This window comes from Glandiceps talaboti, chromosome 15 (assembly GCF_964340395.1).
Source record: "Glandiceps talaboti chromosome 15, keGlaTala1.1, whole genome shotgun sequence".
Classification (NCBI taxonomy): Eukaryota; Metazoa; Hemichordata; class Enteropneusta; family Spengelidae; genus Glandiceps; species Glandiceps talaboti.
This window is the reverse complement of record NC_135563.1, coordinates 18538752-18556791: the sequence shown is the minus strand read 5'-3', so window position 1 is coordinate 18556791 and position 18040 is coordinate 18538752. Positions and strand designations below refer to the sequence as shown.

The window sequence follows — 18040 nt, the reverse complement described above, 5'->3', positions numbered from 1 at the left end:
TATTTTGTGGTTTCTTGCAATTTGAGCATCACCATGATCCTGGAATAAATCCCATCATGCCATGCTCACCTGACTGGCCGCCACTACCGGTGCTATTATGATCTGGTACAGTGACAGCTAATTGGCTGTTGAACGTATTCATACCCATCATCCCTGCACCAGCTGAATTATTTAAAGCTGGAGATCGTGGTGCTGTTAGTGCTGGTAGTTGATTTCTTGGCATACTATACAGAGCTTCAGCTAGGTCAGCCGCACGCTTCAAAATGATTTCCTGTAGGTGCAAGAAATTGAAACAGTCTTAATATTATGAATAATGACTTTTAACAGTGGTGTTTCATAGACCTAAAACATGCAACTAGTCATGTCAAACATTTTGTTACTTATGACAACAATGTTACGGCACCAGGGAAAGATTTTCACACACAAAATATCAGCTTCTTTTCAATGCTATAATTATTATTTGAAAACAGAGGGTGATCAGCATCAGCTTCCAAGAAAACTGACAATTTCATTGCTTTCCAGACATTTGTTACACACTTTAGCAGCCATTTTAAATTTTAATTATTTTCATACAGATATATGTCACAACATGGCAGCCATTTTGAATTCAAGTACTAGTACTTAATTACCAGTAAATGAACAAATTCAAATTTTTTTTGTTTTCCATTCTCAAAATATATGGTAACACTTCACTTGACCACTTCTCTGATCTGTTAAAAGTCTGGTTTATAAATGTTTTGGTGAAATATTTCATCCAGTCTGGCACAGAATCTTAAATTTTGATTCAATGATTCTGCATATTCATCTTACCCATCATAAATGAGCCAACAATTGGACATCCATTACAAATAACAAGACTGATTGATATTACTGTATATCTATTTACAAATTACTAATTCTCAATCTCAATTTTTAATGTAAATTTCATGGAATTTTCACACAAAACTGACATTTGCTAAATAATTAATATAATATATACAAAAATGGTAATCTGTAGTACAAGGACTAGAAAACAAAACAATAAACTGCTTTCAAATGATGTTAGTACTGAACGATGCAAATTATTTTGAATATCAACTTCTGTAATTTTAGTGGGCGATGATATTTATATTTAAAGTTTAAAAGTTCTTCTTTTCCGAAATATTAATTTTTCAATGGTGAATTCCACATTTACATCTGAATTTAGTTGTAAAAACATCTAATGAAATAACCATACACAGTTTGTAGTTTCATTAAAATGAAATTCTTAATATCATCATTGCTTCTCAAAAATTAACTCTCCTGCCTCAAGGGGATGCCATGTTATACAAACATCATGATTTAAAATTTTCATGATTTTTTTTTTACCCTTTAGAAATTTGAATTAAAAATTTGTGAAGACAATACACATCTGGTAAGCGCACAGGTTAATTTATACGAGGAGCAACTTGATTTTGCAGGCTAGTCATGGCACCTTTGTCAGGAATGACAAGTTTGCTTTCCGTTCAAAGATCCTACAAATGACTGATCCATCATTGCTGAATGAGAAATGCTAGATATCGTTGTAAAAACCAGTAGACATTTAAGGTATTCATTATTTCAATCACGCCAACAGAAATGTGTCTCCATGGAATTGCATTTTATGATAGCATGGATTTAGCAACCACCTTCATTCCACACTCTGACTGAGGTGAAGGTCAAAGGTTAGGGATGAATCTTCATTGCTTACTACATTGTTGACAAGCAAATCTATCTCGGAGACACAAACTTTACTAGTACAGTGTGAAATCACCCAGCTGTGGCTACATCAATCAAGTACCTATTTTGAAAAGAAACTGGGATACTAATTTCTCCAGCCATTTCTAAGGTGTTTAAACAAGCATAGACTACACAATTTCACACCACTACAAATTATTTTCAAGCATGTTTGTTCAAATTATCACTTTTCATTTGCCAATAATTGCCTGGATAGTCTTCTTTTATTTCCGATCACGAAGATTAATTCAGTAATGTCAGCTGATGGGGTAATGTTACACAATTTATCCACCTGCTGGCGCTAAGGACAACAACCTGATTGGAGTCATTCTCCTGTCTTCTAGTGCCTCAAAGCAGGAGGATGTTATTTTTCATTTTCTTACTCATAGTTTTTCAAAATGGCGGTTTGTTGGTCACTCGTCATATTCTTTCAAAATGGAGGTTTATTGGTCACTCATCATATTCTTTCAAAATAGCGGTTTGTTGGTCACTCGTCATATTCTTTCAAAATGACAGTTTGTTGGTCACTTGTCACAGTTCTTCAAAATGACGCCTTTTTGGTCACTTACCATAGTTTTTACAAATTATGATCAGTATCTTCAATTTGAATTACTTGAAAACAACTTGTTGTTAAAATGTTATTTTGGACAAGAAATCTTTTGTGAAAAAAATCATTTTCATGTTCAAGCAAAACATTATTCAGTTGATCAGGGCATTTTAACAGATGACATTGTAAAACTGCTTTAACATAATAAAAATGTGATTTTTATATGGACACAGGAATGAACCCATAGTAAAACACTAAACCCAAAGTATACTTTTAACTCTTTTGTTTTTCACAAATCTGATGTAACCATAAACAATGGGAAATTACTATACTTGTGGGTATTGCCGATACTGTCACCATTTTGAATTTATGTGCAGGCAAATTTGACAAAATGTGCTCAACTCAAAACAAATTCACACCGATACTGCACTATTTTGATTATTATTACATTATTATATTATTTTTTTATTATATTTATTATGCACAATATTTTCATTAATTTTGTTAGACATGTTCTAAGTTTACTTCAGAATCTGAAAAATTATCAATCACAATGTTTTTTTACATCTCGAAGTCTCAAATTAGAAAAAAAATGTATGTAGGTTGAATCATGGAGGTAGGAAGGTCCTTGAATGTACAAAGGTGGTTGTAATACAGAGTGAAAACAATCTGCTTGTCATGATATGATTCTATTCTTTAAAACAATGACACTTAACAACCTCATTCTATCAAATCCAATTTGTTACATGTCCAAATTTGAACGTTTATTCCCCTTTTCATTGCAACTAAACAGGATGTTTTATTTCATCTGCATTTAAATGCTACAAGTTTCTAATTGGCTATAATTCTTGTGTGCTTTCTTTGGTGTTTGGCCGACGATAAATTATTTACATTCATGGCCATTCCTCGTTTGTTGCTGCTTATAGTTTACTCATTTTGACATTCTGAGGTGACAACAACTGTGGGATGTTATTCCAATGAAAAGAAAACTACAACATAAATAATTGAGGAGGTAAGTAGGCGCAACCTACCAAGTTCCATGACTATACATAATATCACCCGTATTCCTTTCAAAACTTTGGTGCAATGGTACAGAAATCTATGCTGCTTTCATTTCATTTCACCATCAGCCTTTCTACATGGGGTTTCCAAACATTAACCAAAATACTGACAGTGATCATTTCAGTTTCCCCTTTACTTTTTATTTTTTTAATTTGTTATCCATGATAAAAACATTTATGTGAATTTACCAACTTGGAACCAACTTAGAATTTATTTTATATTTTATATTTTTTTTTCATTTTTATAAAATGCTAAAGTGAACAGTGGCTCATAAGAAATGACCAGGTCATGCACAGGTATAGGCAGCAAAGCACTATATAAGTAAACCTCATGAGCCAAAGCAGTGGTTCACAGCAGTGTAGGAGTATGTTAGAGTATCCTCTCCTACTTCAGGGTGCTGAATGATGTCTACACGGCTCTTGAAGGAATGAAGCAATCAACTCTTATCTTAAGTTATAAACCACAGTAATCAATGTGATATGATACACAAAGAAAAATTTAGGTTTGTATTTGTTAAAATATTCTGAAATTGGAAAATGCTAAAATGCTTGCCAACATCCAACCATATTGATATTACCCTTTCACCTCTTCTTTTATAGTAGTATGTTCCAATATTCAATATAAAATTGGGTTATACCATTTGAGATAGGTAAGACCAAGCAACTAACCTTTGGTAATCTTTCAGGGTCACCTGGATGCCTGGGTACCAGCTTACAAAGCCTTTGGAACCCATAATCTATTGTTGGTTCTGTCAGCGAAGTGTAGACAAATCTGCCTGGTGCACCCTTGCAGAACTGTTTAGATTTATACGACAACGTCACTTCAACAACGCCGGGTATATGTCTCGGTGGGGTTTGTACTCGAATTGCATGAGATGTAATCAACTGTAAAACAAAAACACACATTTTTGAATATTATTATTTTTGTGTTGTCAATAAATACTCAAAAATGCATCGGCCGCAAAACAAAAACACAATTTTTTTGAAAACTTTTCATTTTTTATCAATGAATGATTGATGTATAGGAAGAAACTTTAATTACGGTAATTTGCATACAGGTGATTTGCATACACATAATTTGCATGTGTAATTTGCATATGGGTCATTTGCAAAAATATTTTTGGTATTGCACTGCAGTGAAAATACCTATATAGTTTGTGTGCATGCATAGCAATGGTAGTAGTCATTAATACACAATACATGTTGTGCCCACAATATCACAAAAAGTATTTTTCCCATATGATTTTGTGTAGTTGTAAATTTCTTAATTTATATTCTATGATAAATGAGAACAAAGTTCAATAATTTATGGATTTGGTAGATTTTATGATTATCATCATCATAACATATCTAAAATTGGGCATTGTTCCAAGATTCATATTCTATAAATATAATAATTGTGTAATAAATAACACAAAACTTGAAACTCTTGGTATCAACTAGTTATGACTAAACTAGTCTCACAGCTATGCTGGTCTTCACTGTCAATAAAAATGGCAAACTACCATTGGTCTTCAGTTTGCTGTTTTTGCCATCACTGTGAAACTTTAATAGTCATGAAGACATTAATTGGGGTTATAATGTGTAGAGCTTACCTCACTCCATACTATCATGGTACCAAACACAACTTGTAAACCGTCAAAGAAGTTGTCACCAACAATGATAACTGTAGAGCCACCAGTGGTCCAACCTTCACTAGGACTGATAGCTTTGATGCAAGGTGTAGCTGCGGGATAAAAACAAACATAACCTACACTACATTATAGGGCAATATTTACACCGAACAAAACATTACTACGATCATTATAGGATAGGGTAATAATAAAACACTAATACAGTATAGGGTAGGGTAATAATAAAACACTAATACAGTATAGGGTAGGGTAATAATAAAACACTAATACAGTATAGGATAGGGTAATAATAAAACATTAATACAGTATATGATAGGGTAATAATAAAACACTAATACAGTATAGGATAGGGTAATAATAAAACACTAATACAGTATAGGGTAGGGTAGGGTAATAATAAAACACATACAGTATAGGGTAGGGGAGGGTAATAATAAAACACTAATACAGTATAGGGTAGGGTAGGGTAATAATAAAACACATACAGTATAGGGTAGGGTAGGGTAGGGCAATAATACAACACTAATACAGTATAGGGTAGGGTAATAATAAAACACTAATACAGTATAGGGTAGGGTAGGGTAATAATAAAACACATACAGTATAGGGTAGGGTAGGGTAGGGTAGGGTAATAATAAAACACAGTGTAGGGTAGGGTAGAGTAGGGTAGGGCAATAATAAAACACTAATACAGCATATGGTAGGGTAATTATTTAAAATACTATGGCATTACAGTGCAATGTACTACTATGGTGCAAGGACTGACAATAAAATACATTTAGTTTCAGGAATTTATTCATCAATATTAGTGACTATCCTCAAGAGTAGGAAATACATGATGAGATCTATCATAGTTCTGTAAGCATTTTATCATTATTATCCATATCTTAGACATGATAATGTAATTTACAGGAAAATATCACTTTCAGATTTTTATCGTTAAAAATTAAGTTACCAGGGTTCCTAAAATCGACACAAAACACTCAGATAGTCTTATAAGTCAGTTCAATACTATCATTTGATGACTACTAAAATTCTTTTTTAATTCTGAAGTTTCTTTTTGTGTATTGTATAACGATATCATAAGATCTGATATCAAAAATTAAAGATGGCGGATGACAGGTGAAGGAGACATTCTGGCTTGCACCAGCCACAAACAGCATCTGTCACATCAGCTGATGTTTCCGTGGATTTTATCACCAAAAACTAAATTCATCACAACATGGCAATGAGTACCGGAAATCAAAGGGCATCAAACGATCTAAGTTGATCTACAAAATTTGACATTGTGAGTGATGACTACTAATATATATCTCACGAACCATCTGTTGTGATAAGTCATATCTCAAATCGTTTGTGTCATTGGGATGAACAAAAAAACGAATCATCAAATGACGCTAACTTAAACACAATACTAACAACTCCGATAAAAGAAGAAAAAAATATTTTGAGCTGCTATCTCTCTCTGTTGGTCGGTTTAACATAAGAAAGATTGGTCACAATTCATTGGTTAACGTAATACGTCATGCACCACCAAGTACAGTTACCAATTTGAACCAATGTTGCTACGCTTGAGAGCTTACCAGCTGCTCCGAGCGTGGCTATCTTCGTTTTTTATCTCCATTTATATACTTTGTTTATTATATAGAGGTATGATTATCTGTACAGGCAGTGTCTGTAAGGTGACTTGAGCCAGCTGCTAACACTGTCACAATACCTCGCCTTTCCTGACCTTTCCTAGATCTTTCCCACCTGCTGTATACATAACTCTTGTCCATTTCTATATGAACAGTTGTACTGCCTCATCTTTCAATTTCCTGCTCCTTCAGTCAATTTCAGTGACACCCCCATTACTAGATAATAAACTCTCCTATCATCTTTGCCTTACAAGTGTCTTACAACATGGAAATTGACGCCGATAGATACTTTTATGATTATTCAGTAACTAGAAATAAAATTAAACATGAATTAATTCTTTGTCACGTTGTAGATATGGAAATAAATATCTAATAAATACTTTTTGATTATTAAGAAAATATATTTATTTTGTGAATGGAAACTAGAAATGTGGGTTTCTTATTAATTCTATCCCTTTCTAGTGTCATAAATACAAAAATCGTGAATACTTTTTGATTATTTAAAAAAATATGATTATTGAATAAAAACTTAGACATTTGTATTCAGACACTTGTTACCTTTCACATGTTGTACTATGTGAATATTAACATCAGCTAGATATTTTTTGTGAAATTAGAAAATAGACTTCGCATTGAAGTTGCTGACTTTTGACAACCTTTCAGCAAAAAATCTTTTGGCAGAATTTTTATTTCAAAATTAATAATTTGATTGCTGTTATAAAATATTTGTCAACACTCGATTAAATCGTAAACTTTTATTTTCAAATCCAAAATGACACATGCATTATTCAAAAAATAGTCATTCACAATAAATAATTTTGTTTAAATTCTCATTGGCAATAAAGAAAGACCTGTGATATTTTGTTATTATTAATATTTAGTTTATTACATAAATTATTACGACTTTCGCGTAATAATCAAATTTGTTGTAAAATCTCTAATTCAATATACTAATTATCAAGTAAGGCGGGACCATTATCTAGTAATACTTTTGTTTAATTTTTCAAAAAAGAATGAATTATAAGAGAGATTAAGACGAGAACGATTTGTTTTTTGTAATGCATATATTATTAAGTACCAATAATGGTCAATACAAGCATTAGGCTTAGATTCTGATATTAAATATTCAACGAAGGAAGTATTTTTCTAGAAACCACTTTAATATCAGTTGCAGTGAAGAATGGTACAAAATGCTGAATAACTTTAAAATTTAATGTCATGGTTGGTTTTTTTATGTGTTATACATAAAGCTTAGCTGCTGTAGGTAGACGATTATCTTAATAAATAAACTTGTAGGTTTAACTGTAACAACATTTTTCATATCTTTGGTTTATTATGACTTCTTAATTTTGATGTACTCATTAAAGCATGTATGAATGTCTATTGCTGACATCCAGATCTTTTTCACTTTCAGTGTTGCTTTTCTGACCTCAAACTCGACTACAAGTAACACATTTTTTGAAAATAAGAACATAAATTTTCTTTACAAAAAAAGCTTTTTAATGAATGTTTTTTTTTTTTACATTATTTCAACAAATTGTGCAAGAATTTCTTCATCACTGTTATTTGTAATGACCAAGATGTCAGATTTTTCATTTTAGAGTATTTTCCTTTTTTATATATTTGGATTTTCGGCAAAAGCACAACTTTATATACAGGAGATCTTTGAGTATAGTATTGTGAGAGACAATTCATTCCAAACGATGGTTATGAAAGTTCAAGGAACTTTGACCCTCTCTCGTATTTCCATCCTCCAAAAAGTCAAGAATTGCGAGCACGTCAACCAAGAGTCAAGTTGGCTATCACTGGCATCTGATATCATAAATTAAACTGAAATCTGGCTAGAACACGGAATGAGAAAATATCCAATTGACTGGCTAAGATTCGATGACATTTCTGCAGAATTACAAAGTAAATTGGAGCTATGATTACTAGGATAATGACAACCTTAAGGTTATCGGGATTTTCTTAACCAAACCTAACTCGGTGATAAACGGCTGATATCAGATAAAGCCCCGATCACCTCTATTAGCCTTTCTAACACATACAAGATTTCTGCCATTTTTATCTTTTTTTGCAATCAGTCTGCGTTGCAATTAATGCTCTTTACATTAGCTCCTGCATAGGTGGCCGATAAAGACCCATTTTTCTTAGAGTCATTTAACAGGATATGTACTCAAACTGTAACACTGTAAAACAAGTCTACAAGAGATAAACTACAATCTTGTCACCGAACATTAATTGAAGCGAATAAGCCGTCTTCCAAATTGCAGTTGCTCTGTATTGAGTAAACGAAGCAGACACTTAGAATTATAATAAATTGATTTTTAAACTAAAAGGTTGGTGACACTTTTTGGAATTTCTTTTTCTACTTAAATCTCCAGCACTGCATCAAATTATTATCAAATTCAACTAAAAATCTTATCTTCACCTGGACTATTTTCTCTAACAACTTACGAGGATTTTTATGTGAAATATAATTTGAAATGTTTAAAAGTCAAAAAATTATAAAAAGACCAACGAAAAACTGAATTCATTCTCATAAAGTACATTGTTGCACAAATATATATATATTTCATAATTTTGGTGATTTCAAGCAATTTTTAAAAAATTATTTTGATCTGACATTGATATCATTAAAATTACTAGACTGCAAAAATTAATCCAACTTTCTTGCAATCTTTAATGAGTTCACTATACATACTTAGTTTTACCAATGAACCAGTTACCCACAATGCATAGCAACAGCACCTCATAAGACAGAACTTCGATAAAAATATTTTTTTGTCTTTGACAACATATTAGTAAGATTTATTACTCTCAGGTAACATTTTACAATGTTTACAAGAACTGGTTTGTTTTCTTTTGATGATCTTTATAGTACTCTCCTCTTCTGATGGTTGGCTGAGAAAAATACAACACAACTAATAATACTCTTATTGACAAACAAACCGTAAAAAATTCGTGACAATAAAGTATAACATTTTAGTTTTCATTTTTTAGCTGTCTTATTTTGAGGCAAAATGTGACTTTTATTTCTTTACTTCTATCAAATATGTACCTTTTTTTAATTTGACTAGAACCCTGTAAAATGCACAATCTCCGATACACCTTGTTAATTTTTGTGAGGAACCCTGGTAATTCTTATTACTTCTTGTCTCACTTGTTTTGGGTCAACAAGAACACTGAAAGTTTGTCATAAATTAGACAGAGAAATTTGAGAGTGAACCTACCTCCCTCTGAAGGGTCTAACCGCCTTGCTCTTCTTCCATGCTTGGAATTATTGTGTACAAACATATTGTCAGATACTGCAAGAACATGGCCGTCCACATTTGGTGTCGTTGCTATAACAACCTGGCAAAAAGAAATTACAATTGTTGTTGGTTGTTGTTTCCTCAACTCAATATCATTAGCAGTCATCTCTCTCTCTCTCTTAACCACACATAAAAACTAATCACTTTACATTTTTTATTACACAATGGTATTAGAAATGAGTTTAATATCTGTAATAAAGAGAATGATACTTTTTTTTTCTGGCAGCTTTATTACGGCTGAATACAATGAATAATTCACATTGTCATTTAGTGGAAATAAATTGCTTTATTTTGGAAATAATACTCCAGCAAATTTTTCACAAAGGAAGGATTAATAATTCATAAGAAATATTCATGGGTAAAGTTAGATGGTTTGAGAATGATAAATTTGACCTTCACAAAATGATTATGTGCGAAAAAGCTGACGAGTTTGTTGCCTTCTTTCACTTTTCACAATGGATCTTTATCTTTGTACAATATCAACAATGATTAATTCCTTAGGAAACGATAAATAATTAAGAAATTTTACGATGAAGAAATTTTTTGTTATCAACCGAAACAATTCCTCCGTATGTGTTTCCTGTATGTTCATTGCAGCATCACCATGCCAATGTACAACATTTCAGTATTTCATGAATTTTGAACGAGGGGAAGAGATTTAGGAATTTTAGAATTTTTACACAATGCTTTCTCATTTGTTGTTAAATTTGACCAGAAATTGAGTAACTGGGAGAAAACAGATTACGTTTATGATGTACTAGAAGTTGGTGAAAATTTGATAAAAATGTCAACATTTTGTGAAAACTGTGATAAAGATCACATATGACTCTGAAATTGGTGAAAATTTCAAAGTTTTCTGAAAAGTGAAGTACCAATGAATGATTTATAAGATATATTTGCTGTAGTTGACGAGAAGTTAGTGAAAATTTGATAAAATGTTCAAAATTTGTGAAATCTGTGATCTTGATTAAAAGTACGAGTAAGAAATTTGTGAAAATTTGAGAAATTATCTGGAAATAAAGTACCAGAAGGAATTTCTAAGATTACTTCACTGCAGACAAACTAAAACGTTAGTGAAAACTGAACAAAACTGTCCAAATTTTGTGAGAACTATGATCTAGATTAAAGGTCATATGATCTGAAATTGGTGAAAATTCAGAAATTATCAGAAAATGAGATAGAAGTGGAGCGCAGCTGGGTCGTGATTGTGGGTAGTTTTTAGCCATTCAAATCACAGAGGTATCTCCATCAATTTTGATGGTTTTGGTCAGCTAGCATACGAAGGTTAAAAGCAGAGGTCATAATTTGACATCAGAGGTCAGTTGACAACATATTCAAATTAGACAGGTTGGTCTCCAAAGAACTTTACTGTCTTTAAAATGCAAAAGCATCTGATAACCACGTTGACGGGATACTTGTAAATAGATAGAGAATACTCTCAGTGGAGAACTTCGGGGCATGTGATTTTTTGCAGCCAAATATCATGAAAGTTCGATCTCTGCGTTGCTGACGGCTAAGGCTGAGTGGTCCCATGATGGCTTGGGAAATAGCATCTATACATGTTTGATGTGTAGCCTTTCAAGCCTCCTATCTAGAGATACATATTTTTATAAAACAGGCAACAATGACAGCAAGTGCACTTTGATTGTTAGAAAAAACCTTCATACACTATACTATGAATAGCACAAAGAAAAAACAAAATCACAAAATCATAAATTTAAACACAAAATTAAACATTTAAAAAGTTTTTACACTATAAGACATTTCTCACAAAGGAGCCGGAACAATGATATGGAATCTATAATCCAAGATTTATGGTTTTATACAAAAAGGTATTATGTCCAAAAGAATATGAAAGAACAAATCTGAACACAAAATTAAAAATTAAAAATTATATGTAATGTGAAATTACTTTATACAAAGGTATGAAATAACAAATTTGCAGCAAAAACCATTAAAATTTAACTTTTTGAATTTTGAGCAACAGGGCTGACTACAAAAAATTACAGTAACACTGAAATTTGTCTTCGATTAGATACAAGCACATATATTAAGAAAACAGACAGATCACACACAAACATACATAAAACTTTACAAGTTGAATATTTACTACTTCTTATAGTAAGAAGATGACAAGAAAAAAAACATAAAAACAGAAATTGGCTACTTTAGTCATCCTTTTCAAAATGTTAGACTAACAATAAATTTGTGGCAAGGTTTTTCAGATTCTCCCCAACTTTTCCTAGAAATTTATACAAGCTATCCCAGTTTATAGACAAGAGTGAACAAAACAATTATATAGATAGGTTGAATGAACATTTTACACCTCGAATTCACCATGACAACCAAATATATGATTGCATCAACTTTCTGACTCTGAAAAATACTAGTTGGGGTGAGTGGGAGTGGAGATTGGTGATGGTTTGTCCAAAACATATCGAAATTACTAGAATAGCACCAAAAGGAACATTTTTTTAATCTATTTTTCTTTGGGATATCACTACTTTAATACTATATTTACAAATTATTCTGAGCTGGACAATTTGAAAAAAAAAATTAGTGTGTTTGGACCTGACCCTAAAGTTTTCCTGACACAAACTCTTGATTTACTACTGCATACAAAAGGGGAGGAAACCAGGCAACTTTTTGGTATCTCTACCCCAAAGTTGTGGCACAATAGAAACCATTTACTTCTTACCTACAAAACACACACCAAAACATAAACCACATAATTTTTTTTACTTTCCTACATGATAATTTTTTGTTACCTGAAATCTTCTCATGTCCTTAGGGTTTCCTGCATTCCTGAGGCAGTTCTGATTACATTTCATGAAATTCTTCAAGAAATACCTGCAAAATATTGAGTTTAAGAGTAGCATCAATTTACCTGAAATCTTCTCATATCCCTGGGATTCCCTGCATTCTTGAGGCAGTTCTGATTGCATTTCAAGAAGTACTTCAAGAAAAACCTGTAAATTGGATCAAAAAATTGAGAGCTTTACTATCTAGGGACCATCTCTTTATACCACTTCTATTCAAAACCAAACTTGATCCCCCTTTTTTTTTCAATTTTAATTTTAAATTGTTTATTCTTAGAATTCAGAAGTGAGATGGCCCCTGCAACATTGCTTTTTACGCTACGTAACTTTGACTGAATCTCATGAGAAAGAACGTGTCAAGCCCTGAAATAAATGTATATATTAATTCTTTATTTGTACATAACTCTGGTAAGTTCGTTTCCACTCCACAGCCAACAGCCTTAATATTTATAGTCACATTACAACAAGGTTGCCACTTTGTTACTAAGTTGCCACTAATCAGGTCACTCTGGTCCCCTCTGAACATAGTCCACCACCCCCTACTAGCTGCCAAATGAACCATGCCTAAACTAACAACTGTCATCATCATCATCATCATCATCATCATCATCATCATCTTGCTACTGCTTGTCTATAGAGGGCCTCAGTGCTTCTTCATACTTACAACAACCTCATTACACTTCAGTGATGATTTCCTACATTTCTGATTCTTTTCATCGTCATGACATTATATAATTCAACCCAGGAAATAACTAATAATCATAATTTGAGACTGTTTATCACTGACTATGATCATTGTTTTATTTCACATTGATTATTCATAAAGACACGGGCAGCTTAATGTCATTTTTCTCTTTCATTCCATGATAATAACATATTCCCTGATGAATTCAAATCATATCGAATTTTTAATATCAGTCAAAAGTTAACTCATAAATGCTTCTTGTATGATAAATCAACATCACTCAGCAGGTATTTTGTCTCTTGATCACATTCAGTAAAAGATGCGGCCATCTCTTTGTGTTCTTACGGAGTCCAACTCTGATGATATTTTGTAATTTTATCCAAAATTGTATATTTTACCGATGAATATTGTATGCCAAATCCAATTTTCCATGTTTCATGAAGTGTTATCTGTTAGCTATCAATGTTAATGATAGCTAGTGGCTAACTACAAACTCTACCATAGTCTGAGATGTACATCATCTCTTCTTGTAGTGAGAGTAGTGGAAAGAGGAGACCCATGAGCCTCCGAGTAAAAATATCACTTGAGAAGATTGTCATGATCATACCTTGAAATAACATCTAAAAAAATATTCCATCGCAAAGTTTGAAATAAAAAAAAAAGCCACGTTTCAATCATTGATGACAGCTCCTGTTATTGAATTCAGAATCAATGTATACAAGTACAAGTTGTAGAAACAGCTGCATAATTTTTATTAATAAGCTGAGCTCTGAACTTTTTTGAAGTATAATTCGAATTGGTATCAAGTTTCACAATTTGCCTTGCTAATCGTATTTTCCAAATGAAGAGATAAAAGGGGACTTTTGCGATATAACTTTCGGTAAAGTACTGTCGCTTCATATATCATTTATATATTGAAGTGTATAATAGAACGTACTAAGTGTGTAATATTTTAATCAATATACTGATATGTTTCTGCTTCGGTACATTCTTTTTTGAAATCGTTGGCTAATTGACAATTTTAATGTAAATTCATTGAGAATTTATTGGGAGTCGCTGTTTTGATCTAATAAGAACTTTATACTCAGAACATCTCACGAATTATAGAATTTACATTTCTTACAAATTGATAACTAAATTGCATCTTTTTTTAGTCTGTCTATGACCTATACATCAATAAGTAGATGGTACACACAACTGTGACCAATTAACGCCCTCAAATATGATAATTTAGGAATCGCGGTAATCGTTACTTGGTTATACCACTAAAAATATCTATGATGCAAGTGACGTATGCTTATAAGGTGAAAAGGCTACACTGTAGACTTGCATTGACATGTTCTCTGGATACTTAGTCGCCTGTGACAGAACAACCTTCCTATAAAGCAAAATTAAAATATGGCATGGGTTCACATGTATTTTATTATTGTCTATCAAGTTTTCCACTATGTTCGACAAAAAATATTTTTCAGTAACAAAAATTTGCAAAATTTTTGCAATTTTTTTTTTTTAAATTTCATTTTTGAAATCAAACTGCCTCGTCGTACCACAGTTGTGTTCTGGCAGACATATCTGCAGAATACCCATGAGTCCTCTGCTCTAGCTAGGGTTGAATAGTCATTGTTTTGAAGTCTTCTAATTATTCCGATATCTCTTGTTTTATGTTGAATTTGACTATGGGGAATAGTAGAAAATATGAAATTCCTTCGGGGCACCCTAGCAGTCAGTGAACATCAAGCCATGCATATTTTAATACAGTATCGATGACAGTAGGAGCACATGGCAGCCTCTAACATAGCGTATGGCTAACACATCTATACTTCATAAGATATTAGTATATGGCCTCCGGATTCAAGATAATATTAATATTTTAACATCAGAGTTTAGATAGAAATATTAAAATGTTGATACAAGGTGGTGATTTAACAATACTATCTCGTTGTATCAGGTTGGCTGGAAAGCCCTGTGGGTTGTTTGTTTGAACCAGGTCCAACGTGGCGATGATGGGCCTTATTGTGATACAGTTTACAGGGCATTCCTCTAGAATAGTTTAAACCGGTTACTTAGGCAGTAATCAAACTTATTTATTGCACCTTCTGCCTCATCAACTCAATTTCTTCACTAAAACTGCATGTGTGTTGGTCTAATTAGTTTTGTTTTAATCTTTATCTCTAATCAAATAATTCAATCCTGAAGACTCATTTCAAGTTTCTACCTCAGTTCATACTTTGTCACAATCTTTAATATACCTATACCTCAAAATTTCAGATTAGCATCAGCTCATTTTTTTTCCCTTAGAAATTTGATAATTTTGAACTAAAATATTGATGGCGGCTGAATACTATGAACATAACATTTCCTGCAAGGGAATTAATGTTAAAAAATCATGCTACTTTGAACACACATCACAATATTTTCATCATAGTTACATCATAACAAATTTTGTGCATTTCAAAAATTATGGAGCATCTTTTACAAGAAATTTTGCCATTTAAAAAAATATTGATATCAATACATCAAAATATTTCTCACGCTGCTCATTATGAATTTGTAACACAGAAATTCATCTTTACGATATGCATTTTAATATTTTCTTTAAGTCTATTGATAAATTAGTCTGAATATAAAATTATGAATCAATTTGTAAATAATTTATTAAATTTAAGTATAGGTACAACACCTTAAAAATGGTCAATTTTTTGAGAGAGATTCATCTAACATGAAGACCTTTAGATCTAGAATGCTGTAAGTTAACTGACTAATTTCTGCTATCAATTCTGACACATTGATTCCTATTTCTATAATCTATAATATCATACACTCTTGCTAAACTATATTTTTTCAAAACGAAATCGTGACAAAGTCTGAAATACATAAATTTCTGTTTACTATTACCCGGTACACAGAAAGTCATTAGAAAATGTCAGCTTATAGTTTCTAAATAAAGTAATTACTAAAGTACACTTGCAGAAATTCATCTCATCTGAAAGTGTGTCAGTTATGCTGTAGTATTTTCTTAATTCCCGTTTTGACACGTTGTGAAAGAGGCCAATGAAAACAATGGCGTGTCTACTGAGTCTTAGTCATCACATTACCTTTGGGGTATATTCTGTTACCCTCTCAGTAAAGATGTAAACATTGTGATATCTTCTCAGTCTGCAATACCTTTCTCACGATATGTTGTCAATTTAATGAAACCAGCTATCGCAAAATACACACACTGTGTTTTCATTTTTAACCAAAAATATTTTTTCCCCCTTCTTTTTTGTACACTTTTTCTGGAATGTTTTGGAAATGTTCGCCAGAATTCCTTCAATTATATTTGTTTATGTTTCTTTCTTCTTTTTTTGTACATTTTTTTCTATGAAAGCATTCGACAACATTCCATAATTTGTATTTGTTTATATTTCTTTATTCCTGTTTACACATTTTTTCCTTTCCATTTTTCTTGAGTGTTCTGTTTTTATGATTGTCTGACAACCTTCCAGTATTTTGCTGTTTTGTTTGTAAGTTGGCCATGTTGTCATCCTTCATTGGGTTTTCTGTGCCACATGACAGGAATCATAAAATTTTAAAATTCATTAGCTAAGTTCCTCCATTTTCTCATTTCAAATTTTTGTCAGCTTTCATATTTTTCTATAACATTTTACTGTAGTCATAAATTTTCTTTGTGTTGTCTTTTACAATTTCTTTTCTAAACCACGTCTTGTTCTGCAGTATATAGTTTTTGATACCATTTGACAACATTCCTAAATTTTGATATTTTATACAGGTGATTAGACATAAACTGCTTTGTAATCTGACAAAAAATTTCAATTATATGAACATGATGACAAAAAATGCACACAAAAAATGGATCTTCACTATTTCTAATGGAGTTTCACAATGTAATACTTTTATCAATATTATTCTGCTGATGTTAGAATGATAAATGATACAGTTATTATTCAGACAGAGCCGTGTTTACTTTTGACACACACAAACGGAAGACCATATCCTCATTTCATACCATCTCGGGCAATCTACTAAAGACGGATTTCAAAACCCAATCCGCTTATAGCATATGTAATTGTGTGTTGCATGCAATGTGTGCAAGATATAACACTCCGGCCTTTTCACTCAATTTGATCTAAATTTTCTTTGCAAATTTCGCACACCCTAATGTGAGAATTGGTAGTGGCTTGGGAATTGTATTAGAGACGACAAAGCTAGCCAAAAAAAAATAAGTGCATGCCAGGATAGAGAGGCTAGCAACAGACTGCAGTGAGGTATATGGCATATGGCACTGTTGGAATCAGCCAACAGGCCGAGTATAGCAGCATCACTAATAGAATAATGGAACCCTATGAAAAATTGAACCTTAGATCCAGACTGACATTTGGTTGGCAAGTGAAAGGCCAAATACTGTATGCTACATTAGTGAGCGTGGTTAATTATTGATACGCAATCATTTAGTGCGTAATGGCGTCTTCTGAACACACGCACCAATTTCACTTTTAATAAGAGATTGTAAGATAAGTCAGAGTTGAAGTCTTTAAAATCCTCTTGCTTGTCCATTACATATCAAAGAAGATCCACGGGCTAATTACTTCCATGCATATTAATTATT

General features: G+C 32.2%; 1 protein-coding gene across 1 annotated transcript in view; it reads right to left on the bottom strand.

The window, feature by feature from the left end:
* LOC144446123 (transcription factor COE3-like) overlaps window positions 1-18040 on the bottom strand; it is a 96306-nt gene that overhangs the window by 11475 nt on the left and 66791 nt on the right. Inside the window, exons 7-11 of the mRNA XM_078135833.1 lie at window positions 12696-12777; window positions 9847-9967; window positions 4938-5092; window positions 4012-4227; window positions 70-271 (exon numbers count right to left, since the gene is read on the bottom strand). Of these exons, the coding sequence (XP_077991959.1) occupies window positions 70-271; window positions 4012-4227; window positions 4938-5092; window positions 9847-9967; window positions 12696-12777 (776 nt within the window). The remainder of the gene's footprint in view (window positions 1-69; window positions 272-4011; window positions 4228-4937; window positions 5093-9846; window positions 9968-12695; window positions 12778-18040) is intronic.